This window comes from Ranitomeya imitator, chromosome 1 (genome assembly GCF_032444005.1).
Source record: "Ranitomeya imitator isolate aRanImi1 chromosome 1, aRanImi1.pri, whole genome shotgun sequence".
Taxonomy (NCBI): Eukaryota; Metazoa; Chordata; class Amphibia; order Anura; family Dendrobatidae; genus Ranitomeya; species Ranitomeya imitator.
The window spans coordinates 550698083-550722456 of NC_091282.1; the positions used below are offsets into that span (position 1 = coordinate 550698083).

Consider the following 24374-nt stretch of genomic DNA (forward strand, 5'->3'; position numbering starts at 1 on the left):
CTTTGCTAAGAATAAATAATGTTCTTTCAAATTAATGGCCAATGACATGATCTTAAATGATCTGTCTCTGTAGGACAGAAAGGAGGAATATTTCTATGAAAGAAAGATAAGTGAAGATCTCGATTAGATCCTTTGTCTACAAAAACTATATACATCGGCTTTGATTCTTCTTGGCTGGCCAAACTCAAGTCTTTATTGAGATACAATTCTTAGAGCTGCACACAAAAACCCTTACTGTTCATGAAATTTTAAAAAGCTTGGTCATAAAAATAAATTAAACTCATTTTATGGCTGGCATATCAACAGCTATGTTTCCTTATGGAATTTTAGCACTACCATTCACCATTACCAGTCTCATTGTCAGAGAAGGCAAAGAAAGTAACAGTTTCTGTTCTAAAGAATGTCATATATTATGATTCTTTTTTTATTCTGAAAGCTGAACTTTGTTTGGTTACACTTTTTATTAAAAAGTTTAAAGGATTATTGCCACACCACACCTTAATAATAGATACAATTCTGGGTTATGGGGGGAATAACATACAGACATAAAAACTACTATTCTTTGAAGTAACCACAGGCTGAAAATTGTTTTCTAATTATAAATAAAATTGCAGAGGCATATGGTTACTGTCATTTTAACAAGATTTGAATAAATCAATAATAGAGGCAAATACAGGAATTTTTGTAATAAATCCCTTCAAAGAAATTTGCTTCTTTCTCAACTTATGAGCCACTTCTCCACTCTCTGCCTCCTGAGCTTACTATAAACTCGGAAAAGCAGTCCAAATCTGTCTTGCCTTGATCTCCTTGCTCAGTGAGGTGCAAGATTACACAGCCCATTATTCTCTATGTAGAAAGACATGGGCGGAAGAATGAGGAGCACTCAGCACAGTGAGAAACTAGTCAGAAAAAAGAAAATGAAGTTGAACCTTCAAGCTACTATTTTACCTCACTCCAGTGCTGGATGCACAGTTGCACAGCTTAGTCATACTGTATAATGTCCTCTAAGTTGCTACTTTGCTGTCTCATATGCTACAAAGAAGGAGGAACAGAAATCCCTCTATGAGTGCTGTGCAGTGTATGGAAGACAGTCTGATTGCCGTATGTGGAGTCGGGAAGGAATTTTTTTCCCCAAGGTGGAGCATACTCTTTGCCACATGGGTTTTTTTTTTACCTTCCTCTGGATCAACATGTTAGGGCATGTTAGGTTAGGCTATGGGTTGAACTAGATGGACTTATAGTCTTCCTTCAACCTTAATAACTATGTAACTATATAACTATGTAACTATGTATAGCAGCTAGTCCCCAGTCACTAGCTCAGAGACAGCTGAAAATATGACATAATGTATGCAGAGAGGAAAACTGGTGAAATATGCAGTTTTAATGGTCAGAAATAGTGTTATTCCTTACTAGATTGTGGCCTGATTCTAACGCATCGGGTATTCTAGAATATGCATGTCCCCGTAGTATATGGACAATGATGATTCCAGAATTCGCGGCAGACTGTGCCCGTCGCTGATTGGTCGAGGCAACCTTTATGACATCATCGTCACCATGGCAACCATTATGACATCATCGTCGCTGTGCCTGTTGCTGATTGGTCGAGGCCTGGCGGCCTCGACCAATCAGAGACGCGGGATTTCTACGTTGATACTGTGCCCTTCGCTGATTGGTCGAGGCCTGGCGGCATCGACCAATCAGGGACGTGGGATTTCCAGGACAGACAGACAGAAAGACAGACAGACAGACAGACGGAAAAACCCTTAGACAATTATATATATAGACTAGATTGTGGCCCGATTCTAACGCATCGGGTATTCTAGAATATGCATGTCCCCGTAGTATATGGACAATGATGATTCCAGAATTCGCGGCAGACTGTGTCCGTCGCTGATTGATCGAGGCAACATTTATGACATCATCGTCGGCATGGCAACCATTATGACATCATCGTCGCTGTGCCCGTTGCTGATTGGTCGAGGCCTGGCGGGTATTCTAGAATATGCATGTCCCCGTAGTATATGGACAATGATGATTCCAGAATTCGCGGCAGACTGTGCCCGTCGCTGATTGGTCGAGGCAACCTTTATGACATCATCGTCTCCATGGCAACCATTATGACATCTACGTCGATACTGTGCCCGTCGCTGAATCAGAAACGTGAGATGTCTACGTCCTTTATGACATCATCGTCGCTGTGCCCGTTGCTGATTGGTCGAGGCCTGGCGGCCTCGACCAATCAGACGCGGGATTTCTACGTCCTTTATGACATCATCGTCGCTGGGCGGCCTCGATCAATCAGAGACGCGGGATTTCTACGTCGATGCTGTGCCGGTCTCTGATTGGTCGAGGCCTGACGGCCTCGACCAATCAGAGAGCCGGGATTTCCAGGACAGACAGACAGACAGAAAGACAGACAGACAGACAGACAGACGGAAAAACCCTTAGACAATTATATATATAGATGTATGCTGGTATGTCAGCTAGTTATGAAAAGATAGCTGAAATTAACAGTTATTTTAAGGATCCAGTTAATATGGTGGCATAAACACAAGCTGCCTCTTTTTTATCTATTGTGGTAATAACAGAGTTGTGCTTTATTTCTACCTGTATTTACACCACAATCTCCATTTTCACCTTTGGTCCTTGTTTCCCCCAAATGTCACAGTAGGAGCTTCCTGCATCCTCCTGAGGTAATAGCAGTCCCAAACCCTTGGGTTAAAAATTGGTTACATACTTTTACAAACACAACTGATTGTTGCTACATGAAGCCCTGTTGCTACATTTTGAATTGTCTAGGACTGTGCACATGCCACGGTATGTGTCAGATGTAATCCAATGACTTATACTATGACATGTGCTTATATGTATGCTGCGACAACCGTGTAACAGATCCAGTGATGTACCACATGCGTGATAAGAAGTATTGGTGTTGTGTGCATCAATACATTTTGTAGGAGAAATTCCCATGGGTCCAACATGCTTAGATATTGTACCACTGAGTAGTTGAGTGATATCTAAAGTGATGGAAACAGAGCATAAAGAGTTAGCAATCCAAGGTGCTGTGTGAGATCTTGAATCAGACAGTAGTGTGAAGTTAGCATTAACACGTCTGCTCATGACCCCGTGGATGTTTACAGAGTGTACAGCAGGGTCTCAAACACATAGCTCTGTTACAGAATGGGGGTCAGAACGGACATTATTACAGGATGTAGGGACATTATTACAGGTGTGAGGGGCTCACTCAGCTGCTTCCCAAGGTAGACACAGGAACGTTTCTTGTAGTAAATCACCTGCTGGTTTATTATGGACAGCATAGACCGTAGCAGGGTTCAGCAAAATAAACAGAGACTTTCTGGCATAAAGGTAAAACAAAAAAAAAGATGACATATGACAAAGTCCATTTGTTTGAGGGATTCACCTGTTCAGACCACCAGGTGTATTCAGCTCCTTCTAAAGCCACTACTTGGAGACTTGCTCTCTCCAAACCACAACACACACTGACTCTCAAGTCAAGCTATTTAAGCCAGACCATGTGATGATCGCATGACCTTGACACCATCCCAGGTCCTGTCAGTACACCTGCCAGCAGTGGCGTAACTACCGCGGTCGCAGCGGTCGCCAGTGCGACCGGGCCCGGCAGGTCAGGGGCCCGGGCCCGGCAGGCAGGCTCGGACTGGCAGTGCCTCCCCCCGCTCCAGGGCCTCCCCCCCTTCCCCGCCGCCGCCGCCGCCGCCGCTGCCTTGAATACTCACCCTGCTCCAGCGATGGTCTCGGCGTCTGCACTGCAGCTCGTTCCTGCTTGAGCGGTCACGTGACACCGCTCATTAAGATCATGAATATGCGCATATTCATGATCTTAATGAACGGTGTCACATGACCGCTCAAGCAGGAAGAAGGTGCTGCGCCGGCGCCGCCGTCTGGAGTCGGGACAGAGCGCGAGGGATGTCGGCACGGCCGTGCAGTGGGAAGACAGGTGAGTATGAGGGACGAGGGACGGGGGGACGGGGGGACGGGGGGACGGGGGGGGATGAAGGAGGACATAAGCCGGCGCGCCGAGCAGGAGTGGAGAGCTAAGCCTGCATACAGGGGGGAATATGAGCCATGCAGGGGGGAATATGAGCCATGCAGGGGGGGATATGAGCCATGCAGGGGGGAATATGAGCCATGCAGGGGGGAATATGAGCCATGCAGGGGGGAATATGAGCCATGCAGGGGGGAATATGAGCCATGCAGGGGGGAATATGAGCCATGCATACAGGAGGGGGGTCATGATACAGTCTTGAGCATCATGTGTGGCCGTTATACAGTATGCAGCATCATGTGTGGCCATTATACAGTATGGAGCATCATGTGTGGTGGCCGTTATACAGTATTGAGCATCATGTGTGGCCATTATTCTATGGGGGTTACATTGAGTTGTATGGCAGGGCTGCAGGGGGGGGCCCCATTTGGAAGTTCGCACCGGGGCCCCTAACTTTGTAGTTACGCCACTGCCTGCCAGTGTCAACTATGCAGGTGGAGATATGGTGGACACCGTCCCACCCACTCTATAGGTGGACACCTAAAACCAGCCCATGTCTGCAACTTTAATTTAATCCTCCCAACACGTAGTGTGCTGGAGGAAAATATTCTGGTTTCACATCACTGATGCCATTATGCACAGTGACACGTATCTCCACTCATATACACTGCACCAGTGACTGTCACACAGGATAGGTGTCAGGAAATAGCACATTATTACAGGGAGGGAGATATTACTACAGAATGGAGGACAAAATGGGACATTATTACAGGATGAGGGCAAGAATAGAGGCTAGAATGGGGAACATATATTTACTGTGTTTTACTGTTACTATAAGTGTTATTATTGTGGTTTGTAACACTGATAAGTTTGGTGGTATTCAATTATTGTGTACACATATATTTCCTTTATGTGCATTGGAACAACACAAAAAAACAGACAAAAAAAGGCAAATTGGACATAATGTCACTCAAAAACCCAAAATGAGCCAAACAAAATTATTGGCACCTTTCCAAAATTGTGGGCAAACATCTTTGTTTCAAGCATGTGATGCACTATCCCTGAGGAAGACACCCTGTATGTGTTGATATACGTGGTGCTTGTTTCCCTTGCTGCATCTACCATTCCTTCCATCAGGACCCCTATGGCTGCCTAAACACTGTTTTTGCTTTTAGAAAGCAAATGGTTGCTATTGTAAAAGGGTGAACTATGATAACATCAGGAGAGCATTACAACCCTGCTGCTGCACGTCTGAGCGGAGAGCAAAAGCCTGGGAAAATGTGTGTGCTGGGTGGAGGAATCTAATGTCTGCTGTATAGGATGCTGAGAGGTGATGCTGTGAGAAGCAGAGAGACTGCCATGTGAGACTCACTGTGAGGCAGCTGATAAGAAGTGAGTAGTTTGGACTCTGTAAGGACTGTTTGCTGCCAGTGTGTTTGTGAGGGTGCTAACCATGATAGGTGTGTGACTTTGGAGCTCTGTGGAATCCCTGCTGTGCTGAGCTGAAGAGCAACAGAAGACACTGATCCTGTGCAGACCCAGGCGGTTTGCTTTCAGGGAAGTTGTGAGTGACTGCTGAAGGAGAGACGGTATCTTGTACCATCCGTATTGAGAGGGACGCGGACAAGCCCGGTTGAAGTGCTATCCCGTACTGTATTCTGAGGCTGCAGAACTGTAAGTCCTCTGCGCGGGGGCTCAGCATTAGCTGACAAGACCCGGAACCTTGCTTTGCTGTAGCTGCTTTGGTGCCAAAGATCGTGGGACTGGCTGCAGCCGATGCAAGTTATATGCCTGAGTGGAGACTCCCCTCGGGTTAAAGGTACCATAATAATAGTTACCCGGGTATCCCAAGATTAAGCTTCTATTATATCTATATGTATTGTATTGTGGGTTTTGATCAATTTTTACTCAGTGTGCCATCCCAGGGGTTTCCATAATACCACCTCATCTGATTTACACCTGTTTTTGTAGTACCTTGTTTGACATTTTTTTTTAGGTAAATTTCTTCCAAAAACCTCAGTGTAACACACCTAAAACGGGAACTTTGGGATTGGCACATTGATTTCAGCCCTGGCTGAATGATAGTAAATAATAGGTATAGGCAAGATATATATCTTGGTACCGTGTTAGCCAGTAGATAGAAAAATATTTAGAATTGAGAGTCCTCAGTGGTTGATACCTTTTAATGGCTGACTGAAAAGATGGTAACAAATTGCAAGCTTTCGAGACTACACAGGTCTCTTCATCAGGCATACACTAATTACAAATTTGAAGAATCAATATAATAATAATAATTTTTCTATAGCACCGACATATTCCGCAGCACCTTATATTTTTAGAGGGGACTTGTTTACATCTGAACAACTGCATCATTAATAAGTCACTGTGTATAAGTATGCGATATGTGTATTAACATACATTTAAGTATCTTATTTATCTTTGTGTGCATGTGTGTTCCCTCCATATGCATGCTTAATGTGTAAATGCATGTGTATTATGTAAATTTACATTAACATATACTGTATGACCATCATTACAACTAGTTAACATATACAATCAGTATATGTTAACTAGTTAAGCAACATTCAGTAAGGCTAGGTTCACATTAGCGTTTCAGTCCGCAGCGTAGTGCTGCGGACTTCTTTCCTTATGCTCTGCTTACTTCCGCATGCGACCTGCGTACCTATCTTTAACATTGTGTATGCAGGGACATGCGTTGTATGCAGATGCGTCCGCATACGTCGTTTTGACGTGTCCGCCGAACGCAAAAAAATGCAATGCGTTCGGCGGACATGTGAATGTGAACCCGGCCTAAGCCTGTTTTATGTGCCTCTGCCTTTTTTGCTCACTCTGCTCCTCATCCACTGGCCCTCTCCTCCCCCATTCATAGAATATAATAGAAGGTATAATTTGACACATCACTATGCTTGCAGTTCATCTTGTATAGTTGCAATATTTTTTTCAGAGTGGATAGAGAGTTCAATAGGCAAGAGGAAGGGAAGAGGTGGCTCAGGAGTGCGGAAGGAAGCAGATTTCTCTGATAAGATATATTGCAGAGTTTATTGATTTATGTAAAGTTTGTTGAAAGTACAGTTCCCATTTAACAAGTCAAATTGCTCCTAAGTCTCAGTTCATAAAGTCATGGTTTCTGGTTACTTAAAAATGTGCAAAATGAACAGCCCAGTATCCTACTTAACTCATTGATTTTTGTGCTAGAAATTGAATGGAAGAAACCTTCTGCTCTAAAAATACATAGTAACATACAGCTCTGGCAGGAATTAAGAAATCACTGTAAAATTTTCAATTTGTCTGATTTTTCTCTTTATAGGTGTATTTTGAGTAAAATGTAAATTGCTCTTTGTTATATAAACTACTGATAACATGTCTCTGAATTTCCAAGCACTAAATGTTATATTTATTTTCAGAAAATGAGAAATGGTAAAAAGAACAAAAAATGCATTGCTTGCAGACCTCAAATACTGCTAAGAAAACAAGTTCATAATCATTTAGAAACAACAATACTAATGTTTTAACTGAGGAAGTGTTCAGAAATCAATATTTTTGGAGTGACCATGATTTTTAATCACAGCTTTCATGCATCTTGACATGCTTTCCACCAGTCTTCCACACTGCTTTTGGGTGACTGTATGCCATTCCTGGTACAAAAATGTAAGCAGTTCTTCTTTGTTTGATGGCTTGTGACTATCCATCTTCCTCTTGATTACATTCCAGAGGTTTTCAATGGCGTTCAGGTCTGAAGATTGTGCTGGCCATGACAGGGATTTGATGTGGTGGTCCTTCATCCACACCTTGATTGGCCTAGCTGTATGGCATGGTGCATTGTCCTGCTGGAAAAACCAGTCCTCAGAGTTGGGGAAAATTGCCTGAGCAGAAGGAATCAACTGTTTTTCCAGGATAATCTTGTATGCGGCTTGATTCACATGTCCTTCACAAAGATTAATCTGCCTAATTCCAGCCTGGCTAAACCATCTCCAGATCATCACCGATCCTCCACCAAATGTCACAGTGGGTGCAAGACACTGTGCCTTGTACGCCTCTTCCGGTCTCCGTCTAACCATTAGACGACCAGGTGTTGGGCAAAGCTGAAAATTAGACTCATCAGAGAAGATTACCTTACTCCAGTCCTTTATGGTCCAATCCTTATGGTATTTGGCAAACTTCAGCCTGGCTCTCCTCTGCTTCTCATTGATGAAAGGCTTTTTTTCTAGCTTTATATGGCTTGAGTCCTGTATCTAGGAGCCTGTTATAAACTGTTCTTGCCATGCACTGGGAATTGTCATTTGTTACATTGTCAAAATTACAGAATGGAAATGGGGCCGATGCAAAAGTTTGGCCACCTTGCATGGTAAGTAACTAGTGGCATCTCTTTTGCAAGTATCACAACTTGTAAATGCATTTTGTAGGCAGCCAAGAGACTTTCAATTCTTGTTTAAGGGATTTTCATCCATTTTCCAATTCTTCCAATTCTGTGAGATTCCTGGGTCATTTTGCATATATTGTAATTTTACAGTATAGCCACAGATTTCTAATAATGATCAGATCAAAGGACTGTGAAGGCCATTGTAAAACCATCAGCTTGCGCCTTTTGAGGTTGTCTATTGTGAATTTTGATGTGTGTTTAAGATCATTATCTATTTGTAGAAGCCATCCTGTTTTCAACCTCAGCTTTTACAGATGTTGTTATGTTTGCATCAATAATTTGTTGAAATTTCAATCCATTCTTCCCTCTACCCGTGAAATGTTCCCTGTGCCATTGGTTGCAACACAACCCCAAAGCAAGATTGATCCACCCCCATGCTTAATGGTTGTCGAGATGTTCTTTTCCTGAAATTCTGTGCCCTTTTTTCTCCACACACTCCTTTGATCATTGTGGCCAAATAGTTCTATTTTAGCCTCATCGGTCCACAGGACTTCTTTCCAAAATGCATCAGGCTTGTTTAGGTTTTCTTTTGCATACTTCTGAAGCTGAATTTTATGGTGAGGACGCAGGAGATGTTTTCTTCTGATGACTCTTCCTTAAAGACCATATTTGTGCAGGTGTCTCTGAACAGTAGAACAATATACCACAACTCCAGAGTCTGCTAAATCTTTAAGGTCTTTTGCAGTCAAACAGGGGTTCTGAGTTGCCTATCTAGCAATCCTATGAGCAGCTCTCACTGAAATTTTGTTTGGTCTTCCAGACATTACCTTGACCTTCACTTTTCCTGTTTACTTGCATTTCTTAATTACATTTCAAACTGAGGAAAAGGCAACTTGAAAACGCTTTGCTATCTTCTTATGACCTTCTCCTGCTTTGTGGGCCTCCACCATGTTCATTTTCAGAGTGCTGGGCAGCTGCTTGGAAAAACCCATTGCTGTAGTTTTTTGTCACAAAGTTAGAGGAGACTGGGTTTTTATAAAGCTGGGAAATTTGCATCACCTGGCTTTTCCTAACGTTGATAGTGAACAAGCCATTTTCCTAACAGGCTAATAAAGATCTGAAACCTTGGTCAAAATTATCTGAGCACACAAATCTCCAATGATGCTCAAACCTTTGCATTGGTCCATTTTCCTTTTCGTAATTTTTAAAATGTAAATGATGACAAATGACAATATATATTTTTTTGCCTAAAATACAAAGGAAAGATGTCACCTTTAACTTTTTTCCCTTTAGAGATCAACTCTTCAACTGCTTAACTGTTCACAACAATGACAGTAATTTTGACCAGGGGTGCTCAAACATTTACATGCCACTGTACATATGCATCATTAACTGCTGAATTAATCCAGTAGACTGTACTATTTCAGTCAAAGCTGTGAGTTCTTGCTATAACCTTTGAGATATTAATTTTTGACACCTGTCATTAACATACTAAGTGTAAAAATAATACAGTATTTGTTAAATATATCTATGCAGTGTAGTGTGAGTGTAGTAATATTGTTGCACCGTTCCAATCATCTTCTGAGTGATGTCATCCTTATTCAGATTGGCCAGCTCACTCTGTTATCTAGGTGTGAGCCGAATGTCTGAAATAAAAGCCACTTCTGGGTTACGCAGGGCGCAGTATGACCCAGAAAGTCTGAAGAGCGCTGACGTCACTGAGAAGCACAGTAGATGCCAGAGAAGGCGGTGGCAAGTGAGTAAATTAATACAATTACACTACACTACATACACATGTTTAGGGGGAAAAAAAGTTAATGGGAGGGCTTCGTTAAAGATATACAAATTATGAAAAAATAGAAACAAAATTTTTAAATCATGTTGATTTCTTCAGTATCAAGTAAGAGCGCATGTGGCAAAATACACTTACATGCATTGGCATGCTATCAATAAGGTTAGTAATAATTTTATTATTATATTTTACTCCATTATAAGTCAATAAAATAAATGGCATTCTGAATAATGCTCTGTCATGCTGAATGCACTTGGGCGCGAAATTCATCAAGATCAGCTGTTGGCAGCTCCCTATGAAATTACCGACCAATAGTGATGAGCGAACGTGCTCAGATAAGGTGTTATCCGAACATGCTCTGATGCTAACCAAGTGACTTTGGCGTGCTCAAATGATATGTTCGAGTTTGCGCAACTGCATGTTCCACGGCTGTGAGTCAGCCACAACACATGCAGGTAGTTTCTAACATACAAGCAATCCCTGCATGTGTTGCGGCTGTCGAACAGCTGCAAGACATATAGTCATGGGAACTCTTACATATTTTTCAAGCACGCCGAATAATAATCTTTATTTTTATATAGTACTAACATATTCTGCAGCTCTTTACAGTTTGCACACATTATCATCGCTGTCCCCATTGGGGCTCTCAATCTAAATTCCCTCTCAGTATGTCTTTGGAGTGTGGGAGGAAACCAGAGAACCCGGAGGAAACCCACACAAACACAAGGAGAACATACAAACTCCTTGCAGATGTTGTCCTCGGTGGGATTTGAACCCAAGACTCCAGCGCTGCAAGGCTGCAGTGTTAACCACTGAGCCATCGCTCTGCATAATTTGCATATCATTAGCATGTCTATTGATCCTGCAATTTCCATAACTCTACTTTTCCTTCTTGGTGTTGAACTTTCAATGTTGAAGAGTATATTTAACCAATAAGGTAAACTCCACAAAGAGAAAAAAAAATTGAAATGCCAGAATTGACATTTTTTGGTCAACGCATCCTCCCCCCAAAATTTTATCCAAATTGATCATAATGCAATATGCACCTCAAAACAGTACCTATTAAAACTACAGCTCAGCATTCAAAAAAACTTAGCTCTCATACAGTTTTGTAGATGGAAAAATACAAAATGTTACAGGTCTCTGAAAATGTCGGCAATTTATAGAAACTGACTACATTGAAACTGATATTGTTACTGTTGTAAAAAAAATGACAGATAATTAACAATGGATATCGCAAAGCATAAAAGTACAGAAGCTTCGGATGCTGGACAATATCCTTCACCAACAGTACAAATTAGAGGTATCATCAAGACAATAACTCTGTCGCCTGTGAAACCACTCGAATGTAAGTTTATTGCGCTAGATCTACAGCTGCTGGAGCCATCAAGCAGCATGAATTGTCGCTTCCCACTAAAGCCTGAGCTATATCATAACCTAATGCGTAACCATTTATTCTATGAAGATGACAATAATGGAGCCAAGTGCCCTATTAATACACATTTAAAGAAGCAAGCACCATATTATGTTCTGAATAATAAAACAATAATGCTGTAAATAAATGTGTATGAGGCCTAGAACAAACACCGCACAGAGCAGTCCAGGGCTGTCATGGCGATTTACATAATTGCTATTAATTACCAGCGCAAGCAAGCTGTGAAACAGGCAGACATTGAGAGGGGGAACGTGACAACACAAAGAACAGGGCCAACACCGTGAAGGGGCCAAAAAGCTGCAAGAAGGTGAGAACAGATGGGAGACAGGATGCTGCTCTGAAAAGAAATAAGGAAAAAAAGATGGAGTGGAGGTGCCAGGAATCAGAAATGTGCACTTCTAGCGGTTTTCAGGATAACAGCCTAGAAATCGGATTTTCTGTTTGATGATATCAAGGAAAGAAAGCTGGAAAGAGGGGGGAAGCCAAACGGCTGATTGTAAGGAAATAGGAAAGCTATGTTAGATGGCAATAAGAAAATGGCAGCACAGAGACACCAGAACTCACATGAAGAATGAAGGAGACAGACAGCGAAATGCCACAATGAATAGAGGTGAAGGAGAGACAGATTGATGGCAACAATGGCTCACATCAACGGGATGTGGCTGTAAAGTAATTGCAAGAATGAGTGATGTGAATCAGAGCAAAATCCTAAAGAAAAGAGCGCGACGAGGATAAAGAGGAGCTGCGAATGCAAATGTAATTGAGTGGGTGGAAGAATACATTTGGCACAGGTAGAAAGGGCATAGGACAATTATTACGGCAGCACATGTGAAATACAAAAGGACACCATATGTGAAAGCATGACTAACAAAGTGTTTTGAACGGAAACACTATAAAAAACGATGCCTGAATGGGAAACAAAGACCCAAAAGATGCAACCTGGATCAGATTGTAAGCAGAAGTGAAATAATAATGCCTAGATCTCAAGAGAAATTGCGATTTTAAACATTAACATAAAGTCATGCCTACAATGAGGAATTTCAGTCGCTAGAAAAGCTTGTAATTAAAGGGGTTTTTCTGGTTGCAGTTTGTATATATATACAGTGGGGCAAAAAAGTATTTAGTCAGTCAGCAATAGTGCAAGTTCCACCACTTAAAAAGATGAGAGGCGCCTGTAATTTACATCATAGGTAGACCTCAACTATGGGAGACAAACTGAGAAAAAAAAATCCAGAAAATCACATTGTCTGTTTTTTTAACATTTTATTTGCATATTATGGTGGAAAATAAGTATTTGGTCAGAAATAAACAATCAAGATTTCTGGCTCTCACAGACCTGTAACTTCTTCTTTAAGAGTCTCCTCTTTCCTCCACTCATTACCTGTAGTAATGGCACCTGTTTAAACTTGTTATCAGTATAAAAAGACACCTGTGCACACCCTCAAACAGTCTGACTCCAAACTCCACTACGGTGAAGACCAAAGAGCTGTTAAAGGACACCAAAAACAAAATTGTAGCCCTGCACCAGGCTGGGAAGACTGAATCTGCAATAGCCAACCAGCTTGGAGTGAAGAAATGAACAGTGGGAGCAATAATTAGAAAATGGAAGACATACAAGACCACTGATAATCTCCCTCGATCTGGGGCTCCACGCAAAATCCCACCCCGTGGGGTCAGAATGATCACAAGAACGGTGAGCAAAAATCCCAGAACCACGCGGGGGGGCCTAGTGAATGAACTGCAGAGAGCTGGGACCAATGTAACAAGGCCTACCATAAGTAACACACTATGCCACCATGGACTCAGATCCTGCAGTGCCAGACGTGTCCCACTGCTTAAGCCAGTACATGTCCGGGTCCGTCTGAAGTTTGCTAGAGAGCATTTGGATGATCCAGAGGAGTTTTGGGAGAATGTCCTATGGTCTGATGAAACCAAACTGGAACTGTTTGGTAGAAACACAACTTGTCATGTTTGGAGGAAAAAGAATACTGAGTTGCATCCATCAAACACCATACCTACTGTAAAGCATGGTGGTGGAAACATCATGCTTTTGGGCTGTTTCTCTGCAAAGTGGCCAGGACGACTGATCCGGGTACATGAAATAATGAATGGGGCCATGTATCGTGAGATTTTGAGTGCAAACCTCCTTCCATCAGCAAGGGCATTGAAGATGAAACGTGGCTGGGTCTTTCAACATGACAATGATCCAAAGCACACCGCCAGGGCAACGAAGGAGTGGCTTCGTAAGAAGCATTTCAAGGTCCTGGAGTGGCCTAGCCAGTCTCCAGATCTCAACCCTATAGAAAACCTTTGGAGGGAGTTGAAAGTCCGTGTTGCCAAGCGAAAAGCCAAAAACATCACTGCTCTAGAAGAGATCTGCATGGAGGAATGGGCCAACATGCCAACAACAGCGTGTGGCAACCTTGTGAAGACTTACAGAAAACGTTTGACCTCTGTCATTGCCAACAAAGGATATATTACAAAGTATTGAGATGAAATTTTGTTTCTGACCAAATACTTATTTTCCACCATAATATGCAAATAAAATGTTAAAAAAACAGACAATGTGATTTTCTGGATATTTTTTTCTCAGTTTGTCTCCCATAGTTGAGGTCTACCTATGATGTAAATTACAGACGCCTCTCATCTTTTTCAGTGGTGGAACTTGCACTATTGCTGACTGACTAAATACTTTTTTGCCCCACTGTATATATATATATATATATATATATATATATATATATATATCTACTATATAAAGCTGAATGTGTGTGTGTGTGTGTGTGTGTGTATGTATGTATGTATGTACAGTTAGGTCCATATATATTTGGACAGAGACAACATTTTTCTAATTTTGGTTATAGACATTACCACAAGGAATTTTAAACAAAACAATTCAGATGCAGTTGAAGATCAGACTTTCAGCTTTCATTTGAGGGTATCCACATTAAAATTGGATGAAGGGTTTAGGAATTTCAGCTCCTTAACATGTGCCACCCTGTTTTTAAAGGGACCAAAAGTAATTGGACAATTGACTCCAAGGCTATTTCATGGACAGATGTGGGCATTCCCTTCGCTATGTCATTCTCAATTAAGCAGATAAAAGGCCTGGAGTTGATTTGAGGTGTGGTGCTTGCATTTGGATGGTTTTGCTGTGAAGTAAACATGCGGTCAAAGGAGCTCTCCATGCAGGTGAAACAAGCCATCCTTAAGCTGCGAAAACAGAAAAAACCCTTCCGAGAAATTGCTACAATATTAGGAGTGGCAAAATCTACAGTTTGGTACATCCTGAGAAAGAAAGAAAGCACTGGTGAACTCATCAATGCAAAAAGACCTGGGCGCCCACGGAAGACAACAGTGGTGGATGATCGCAGAATAATCTCCATGGTGAAGAGAAACCCCTTCACAACAGCCAACCAAGTGACCAACACTCTCCAGGAGGTAGGCATACCAATATCCAAATCTACCATAAAGAGAAGACTGCATGAAAGTAATTACAGAGGGTTCACTGCACGGTGCAAGCCACTCATAAGCATCAAGAATAAAAAGGCTAGACTGGACTCTGCTAAAAAAAATCTAAAAAAGCCAGCACAGTTCTGGAAGAACATTCTTTGGACAGATGAAACCAAGATCAACTTCTACCAGAATGATGGAAAGAGAAAAGTATGGCGAAGGCGTGGTACAGCTCATGATCCAAAGCATACCACATCATCTGTAAAACACGGCGGAGGCAGTGTGATGGCTTGGGCATGCATGGCTGCCAGTGGCACTGGGTCACTAGTGTTTATTGATGATGTGACACAGGACACAAGCAGCCAAATGAATTCTGAGGTATTCAGAGCCATACTGTGTGCTCAGATCCAGCCAAATGCAGCAAAACTGATTGGTCGTCGTTTCATACTACAGATGGACAATGACCCAAAACATAAAGCCAAAGCAACCCAGGAGTTTGTCAAAGCAAAGAAGTGGAATATTTTTGAATGGCCAAGTCAGTCACCTGATCTCAACCCAATTGAGCATGCATTTCACTTGTTAAAGACTAAACTTCAGACAGGAAGGCCCACAAACAAACAGCAGCTGAAAACCACTGTAGTATAGGCCTGGCAGAGCATCAAAAAGGAGGAAACACAGCGTCTGGTGATATCCATGAGTTCAAGACTTCAGGCAGTCATTGCCAACAAAGGGTTTTCAACCAAGTACTAAAAATTAACATTTTATTTAAAAATTACTGAATCTGTCCAATTACTTTTGGTCCTTTTAAAAACAGGGTGTCACATGCTAAGGAACTGAAACTCCTAAACCCTTCATCCAATTTTAATGTGGATACCCTCAAATGAAAGCTGAAAGTCTGAACTTCAACTGCATTGGAATTGTTTTGTTTAAAATTCATTGTGGTAATGTCTATAACCAAAATTAGAAAAATGTTGTCTCTGTCCAAATATATATGGACCTAACTGTATGTATGTCCGGGATTGGCATCTGCACCGTCGCAGCTACAGCCACAAAATTTTGCACAGTCACACGTCTGGACCCCGAGAGTGTCATAGGCTATGTTGTGAGGCGAAATTTTAACCCCGCGTGTTCCAATTCACCAAACAATTTTGCCCCTATCTACATAATGGGGAAAAAAGTGAAAGGAAAAGTGTTGGAGGCGTCGTAGCTACAGCCACAAAATTTTGCACAGTCACACGTCTGGACCCTGAGAGCATCATAGGCTATGTTGTGAGGTGAAATTTTAACCCCGTGCTTTCCAATTCACCAAACAATTTTGCCCCTATCTACATAATGGGGAAAAAGTGAAAGGAAAAGTGTTGGAGGCGTCGCAGCTACAGCCACAAAATGTTGCACAGTCACACGTCTGGACCCCGAGAGCATCATAGGCTACGTTGTGAGGTGAAATTTTAACCCCACACTTTCCAATTCACCAAATAATTTTGCCCCTATCTACATAATGGGGAAAAAAGTGAAAGGAAAAGTGTTGGAGGCGTCGCAGCCACAGCCACAAAATTTTGCACAGTCACACGTCTGGTCCCTGAGAGCATCATAGGCTATGTTGTGAGGCAAAATTTTAACCCCGCACTTTCCAATTCACCAAACAATTTTGCCCCTATCTACATAATGGGGAAAAAGTGAAAGGAAAAGTGTTGGAGGCAAATTGACAGCTGCCAGATGTGAACAAGGGGGACTTAAAGAGTGAGAGCGATGGCGCCAAAGAGTATATACCGTACAGTTGCTAAGGTGGGGCCCCGACATGGGATACTCACCACACACGGGGATATGGACACACACAAAATGCGCCACACACTACCACGTGCTTGAACACATATACCACCCTCAGCACACATTTCACCACACATACACCAACCTCGCCACATAAAAGTCGAAACACAAAAGTCGCCGCTCAAAACTCGCCACCCGCAAAACTCGCCACATGCAAAAACTAGGCTCACGCAAAACTCGCCACAAGTGCAAAACTCACCTCATGGAAAACTCGCCACACGCAAAACTTGCACACGCGGAAAAATTGCCACATGTACAAAAGTTGCAGCACATGCAAAAGTTGCCTCACACACAACTTGCACATACTCAAAAGGCACCACACATAAAACTCACCATGCGCAAAACTCGCCATGCGCAAAACTTGCTGCACACAAGTTGCTACACTAACCTGTCACATGCAACTCGACACACAAAAGTTGCTACACGCATGTTGCCACACAAAACTCATCTCACAAAAGTCGCTACATGCATGTCGCCACACGCAACTCAACACACACAACTTGACAAACGAAACTCGCCCTAAAACACACACAAGTCTGGTATTATCCTTCAAAAATAAAAATTAGATTAATAAGCAGACAAACTACAAGAGCAACAAATGTACCATATAGGAAATACGGCAGCTGTCAGTCACATGACCTGTCTATTATGTGTATGTGTGAGCTAATATATACTGCCAGGGGGAGGGCTTCCTGTTGGCTGGGGATTTATCAGGCTGACAATTTAGCTTACAAATACTGAGGTAAAAATACTGATCAAATAATGTGTGAACGAGGTCTAATACAGGAGAAGATGACACACAAGTATATACTATATACAGGGGAGATGACACACAGATATATACTATATACAGGAGAGATGACACACAGGTATATACTATATAGAGGAGATGACATACAGGTACATACTATATACAGAAGGAGATGACACACAGGTATATACTATATACAGGAGGAGATGACACACAGGTATATACTATATACAGGAGCAGATGACCTACAGGTATATACTATATACAGGAGGAGATAACATACAGGTATATGCTATATATAGAAGATGACATACAGGTATATACTATATACAGGAGGAGATGACACACAGATATATACTATATACAGGGGAGATGACACACAGGTATATACTATATACAGGAGGAGATGACATACAGGTATATACTATATATAGAAGGAGATGACATACAGGTATATACTATATATAGGAGGAGATGACATACAGGTATATACTATATACAGGGGAGATGACACACAGCAGGTATATTATATATACAGGGGAGATGACATACAGGTATATACTATATACAGGAGATGACATACAGGTGTATACTATATATAAGGGAGATGACAAACATGTATATACTGAGGTGAAAATGAAAAGGTGTGAGTGCAAAATGAGAGGAGTGAGGGAAAATAGTGGAGTGATCGGAAAATGACAGATGTGGGGTCGAAAGAGGAGTGAGGGAAAATAGTGGAGTGATCGGAAAATGACAGATGTGAGGTCGAAATGACAAGTGTTAGGCGGGAATGAGAGGAGTGAAGGAGAAAATGAGAGGTGTAAGGGAGAAAATGAGAGATATGAGGGGGAAAATGAAAGATGTGATTGGGAAAATGAGAGGCGTGATGGGAAAATAAGAGAAGTGAGGTGCTATAACTAACCACAGATATTTACTATGCCCAGGCAACGCCGGGCTCTTCAGCTAGTATATATATATATATATATATATATATATACACAGTACAGATCAAAAGTTTGGATGCACTTTCTCATTAAAAGATTTTTCTGTATTTTCATGACTATGAAAATTGTAAATTCACTCTGAAGGAATCAAAACTATGAATTAGCACATGTGGAATTATATACTTAACAAAAAAGTGTGAAACAACTGAAAATATATCTTATAGTCCAGCAATTCTGCCCAAGTCCATGGCGTGAGCTGCTCAGAGCCGCTGAGCTCACTTAGTGGCTGCAGCACTGTCAGTGGTGCAGATGTAAGGGGTGTACCAGGACTTACTTGTACCCCTCCCCTTTGAACAAGTTAAGGCAGTGTATAAATTTGAATTGCTATGTATGATTTACTCTGTATATATTGTCATGTTCCTGTATGCTGCTAAATGTATATGCTTTTTATTGTACAGGTAGGGAAAGTTTGTCCACTAGATGGGGACACCTTAGGACACATAAGATAGTAAATAGTTAATGTAGGAAGGGCCAGCTGTGGTAAGATAGGAGTATTTACTTATTGGAGTTTAGTGGGAACAGGGAGCCCAGACAGTCCAGTAGGGCCTTAGAGCCCGGCAACACAGTGTGCTCTGTAATGTTTAAAGCTAGGAGCCCAGTTGTCCAGGGCTTGGGAACTGAAGGAAACAGCAAGAGTGGAATGCAGAGCAGCACCAAGATGTGGCAGCTTCCTACATGGGCAGATGCCCTTATGTCTGGGTCGAAACAGACAGGGAATTCCAAAAGGTAGTGAAGCTGGACAGAGGAAACATTGCAGTACCGGAGGAAACGGTATGACCTGAGAGCATTCTAGAAGCAGTAGGAAAAAGCACAGGAATCAACAAGGATGTGTACTGTGATGTTCCCTGTGAAATTGCTGTAACAGAACTGGACGTGCTGCGAAAGAATTCAAGTAAAGTTATCTGTTACAAGTTGAAACTGGACTCTATCTCTCTTTGTGTGGAACCAGAAGGAGTGAATCTACAGCAGATCAGAGGGGACCCTGATGGTATAGAAAGCATTATAGGAGGTATACTGAAAAGGGGACATTGTATGTATGTGTCAGGTGGCCAGAGTGCGCTCCACAGACAATAACAGAAGGAACAGTAGTAGACCTTGAGAGGGTGAGTAAATGGCAGTTTGATTTTTTTTAAAAACAACTGCTGGGGAACATAGATTTTCCAAAATCACCCCAAAAATCGAAGATGAGCTAAGCCCAGCGGCATCAGGGGCTTATCTACAGCATTCTGTAATGCTGTAGATAAGCCCCCGATGTATACTGAAAGATGAGAAAAAGAGGTTAGATTATACTCACCGGTCGCGGTCCGGTCCAGTGCCTCCTTTCTTCCTAGGATGACGTCTTCTTCTCTTCTTGCTGCGGCTCCAGCACAGACATACTTTGTCTGCCCTGTTGAGGGCAGAGCAAAGTACTGAAAGGCGCAGGTGCCGGGCTCTCTGACCCTTCCCAGTGCCTGTGCAATGCAGTACTTTGCTCTGCCCTCAACAGGGCAGACAAAGTACACCTGCGCCGGAACCACAGCAAGAAGATAAGAAGAGGACATCATCGTATGAAGATAGGAGGCACTGGACCGGACCGCAACGCCCATCGGACCGGACCGCCCCCGCAGGTGAGTATAATCTAACCTCTTTTTCTCATCTTTCAGGATACATTAGGGGCTTATCTACAGCATTAAAGATGCTGTAGATAAGCCCCTGATGCCGGTGGGCTTAGCTCATCTTCAATGAGCTTAGCTCATTTTTGGGGTGACAGGTTCCCTTTAATGGCAACCTGGAACTTACAGTACAGATATTGTGTATATGTGCAGGATGTTCATTATTACTAGCCATAGAATATTAACAAATATCGCCTACCATTTACTTCAAGGGGCACAGTGTCCTGCTCATCTTCAATTCCCAGGACAATTTCACAACGGTATAGCCCGGAGTCACTGGCACGAGCATTGGACAGAACCAAGGTGGCATTGTCTCTATTGCGAGCATATCCAGGTAACGACACTCTCCCTTCATAACCTCGAGATATTTTTACCACATTCTCTCGTGCGACCAGTACAGGTATCTCCTTTTTGCCAGGTCCAGGCTGGATTTTACTCCATTTAATGCGTGGTGAATCTGAGACAACATTGTTTGCTTGCGTGGATTGGTTGGGATGTAGAGAGAAAAGACAAGGGAGGGTCACAGACTGTGCCAAGCCGCACTGTATAAGGCCATTTTGATTTCTATGGATATGTAGAGGCTTTACACTTTCCCCAGTACCTGGATATGAATAAGAAAGGAAAGCATGTTAAAATATACTCAAGTCAAAGTTGTTCTTGTAATCAGTTGAAACTTCTTTTGATTGACGGATATCACCAAGTGGCCACCACTGTCTCTGCAGGGATGGTGCCCATCCATGATACCCATTAAAAAAAATAATTCCAGTCTTTCAGAATTGGTGACACCGACAAATATAAATCCAGTACTGCTTAGACCCATAATAATAGCATTCTGATTTTCATTCCATCACTAAGGCTACGTTCACATTAGCGTTTTGCGGGGCTGCGTCGGGCGCAGCCGCAGCGACGCATGCGTCATGCGCCCCTATATTTAACATGGACATGCGTTGTCTTGCGTTTTGTGATGCATGCGTCTTTTTTGGTGCAAGCGTCAGGGTGCAGAGGACGCAGCAAGTTGCATCTTTTTTGCGTCCAAAATCATGCCAAAAAAGGACGCATGCATCACAAAATGATGCGTTTTGCATGCGTTCTTGTTTGCGTTGTGCGTTGCGTCGCCGACGCAGCACCGCACAACGCAAATGTGAACGTAGCCTAAAGCGGTTGTCCACAACGTTTACATAGATGGCCTATTCTTAGGATAGATCATCAATGTATGATTGGCCGGGGTCCGGCACCAGGCACCCCATAATCAGCCGTTGTCTGTGTAAGCTGCCGCCGCCCAGAAGTACTCCCTTGTGGAGCTGGCCCCCTACTTGTAGTTAGCGGGGCTGGTTACTGCACATTCACCTCTTCTTGATTGGAATAAGAGGCAGGTGTGTATTACCCCACGACGCCATTACAAGTAGATGAACACTTCCGCTAGTAAGTACCTCAAGCTTTGGCATTAGAATACAATCACAGCATGCTGCGAGAGGCTCAAATATATTTAGATCATGTGCACCAATATAAGTCTATGGGTGCGTGTGAAAACATTGGACTTTACTCGGATGTCATCATAGTGCAGTCCGATAGATACCGACTGACATAATGGAGAAGATGGAGAAATTAACTTCTCCGTCGTCTCGGCACCACACTAAAATGACACTCAGATCAAAACTCTGACATTAGCATAATCAGGCCCTATTCTCACCCATTGGAGAATATATGCCAGTGTGAATGTACCCTAATGTTCATACTAAATAAGCCCTTTAGTAGACAACATTGTATTTCCATTTTTCTCAATTTTTTCTTTATTTTTCTTACTCATCCACATCAAAGCTGCAAATGCTATTGAACTAATACTGAGACAAAGAGGATGAAGGAGCTCTGCACTGATTTCTTAACGAGACAATGACTAGACAAAGTGTATTTTACGCCATAGTCCACAGCTCGATCAGGAGGTTTGCATCGCCCTCAGGGTAACATCAATAGATGACCTAAAAGTGTTGTCATGTTACGTGAATAGGCATTATTTAAAAAAAAAATGGACATTCAGTAGATCTGCCAGTATGTTCTTCCATGATTTATTTGCCCTAGAGGCTGTGGGCACTGTATTGAGAAGTGCCTGTTCCTATAGATGTCATTCTTTGAGACATAGGCCCAAGAGGTCTACACAGAGAAAGCAATGTCAGGTCTCTAGGATGACACCCACAGTGCTAACTAATGCAGCCTGCTCCTGATCACAGCTGAGATTAGAACCAATTTAAGTACTGTCAGAGGAGGAATCATCCTACAAGGATTTATTATCCCGCCTGCCAGAGATAAGAAGAATCAGAGCCAGCTGTGCCCTAAAGTCTAGAGAGCTGAAAGAAGCTTGGGACATCCATATATCTGTATTGAGCGTGGGTTTTGTTCCTGGTGTCACTATTCTAGGCCTGGCTATTATTCCAGACTATGAATACACTTAAGATCCCAAAGTATCATGGAGTCCCCTGAGGCTAGTTCATACAAGGAGAAGTGTAGAAAATAATTGCTTACATTACAAACCTTCCTAATGTCCTTGTTTAGTCTCCTGTCTTTATTCCATTGCATGCTGCATCACCTATCTTGCATCAATTGTTAATACCACATTATTTCTAGAGGTTTTCTCCAATCAGCTGCCAGGGGCTTTTGTTGGTTCTTAATCTGCTTATAGCTTACTAGATGGTGGCCCGATTCTAACGCATCGGGTATTCTAGAATATGCATGTCCACGTAGTATATTGCCCAGTCACATAGTATATTGGCCAGCCACGTAGTATATTGCCCAGCTACGTAGTATATTGCCCAGTCACATAGTATATTGCCCAGCGACCTAGTATATTGCCCAGCGACGTAGTATTTTGCCCAGCGACGTAGTATTCAGCACAGAGCCACGTAGTATATTGCCCAGTTACGTAATATATTGCCCAACCATGTAGTATATTGTCCAGCAACGTAGTATATTGCCCAGCCACGTAGTATATTGCTCAGTCACGTAGTATATTGTCCAGTCACGTAGTATATTGCCCAGTCACGTAGTATATTGCCCAGCCACGTAGTATATTGCCCAGCCACGTAGTATATTGCCCAGCCACGTAGTATATTGCCCAGTCACGTAGTATATTGCCCAGCCACGTAGTATATTGCCCAGCCACGTAGTATATTGCCCAGCCACATAGTATATTGTCGAGTCACGTAGTATATTGCCCAGTCACGTAGTATATTGCCCAGTCACGTAGTATATTGTCCAGTCACGTAGTATATTGCCCAGCGACGTAGTATATTGCCCAGCCACGTAGTATATTGCCCAGTGGATGAGTATATTGCCCAGTCACGTAGTATATTGCCCAGCCACGTAGTATATTGGCCAGCCACGTAGTATATTGCCCAGCCACATAGTATATTGCCCAGTTACGTAGTATATTGTCCAGTCACGTAGTATATTGCCCAGCAACGTAGTATATTGCCAGCCATGTAGTATATTGCCCAGTGACGTAGTATATTGCCCAGCCACGTAGTATATTACCCAGCCACGTAGTATATTGGCCAGCCACGAAGTATATTGCCCAGCCACGTAGTATATTGGCCAGCCACGTAGTATATTGCCCAGTCACGTAGTATATTGCCCAACGAAGTAGTATATTGCTCAGTCACGTAGTATATTGCCCAGTCACGTAGTATATTGCCCAGTCACGTAGTATATTGCCCAGTGACGTAGTATATTGCCCAGTGACGTAGTATATTGCCCAGTCACGTAATATAATGCCCAGCCACATAGTATATTGCCCAGTGACGTAGTATATTGCCCAGTCACATAGTATATTGCCCAGTCATGTAGTATATTGCCCAGTCACGTAGTATATTGCCCAGCGACGTAGTATATTGCCCAGCGACATAGTATATTGCCCAGTCATGTAGTATATTGCCCAGTCACGTAGTATATTGCCCAGCGATGTAGTATATTGCCCAGCGACGTAGTATATTGCCCAGCGACATAGTATATTGCCCAGTCACTTAGTATATTGCCCAGCAACATAGTATATTGCCCAGTCACAT

General features: G+C 42.5%; 1 protein-coding gene across 3 annotated transcripts in view; it reads right to left on the minus strand.

The window, feature by feature from the left end:
- The window catches only part of NCAN (neurocan), a 380863-nt gene that overhangs the window by 197664 nt on the left and 158825 nt on the right, over nt 1-24374 (minus strand). For all 3 annotated transcript variants that reach the window (XM_069767704.1, XM_069767701.1, XM_069767702.1), the window contains exon 3: nt 20519-20920. In XM_069767704.1, coding sequence (XP_069623805.1) covers nt 20519-20920 — 402 coding nt within the window. The remainder of the gene's footprint in view (nt 1-20518; nt 20921-24374) is intronic.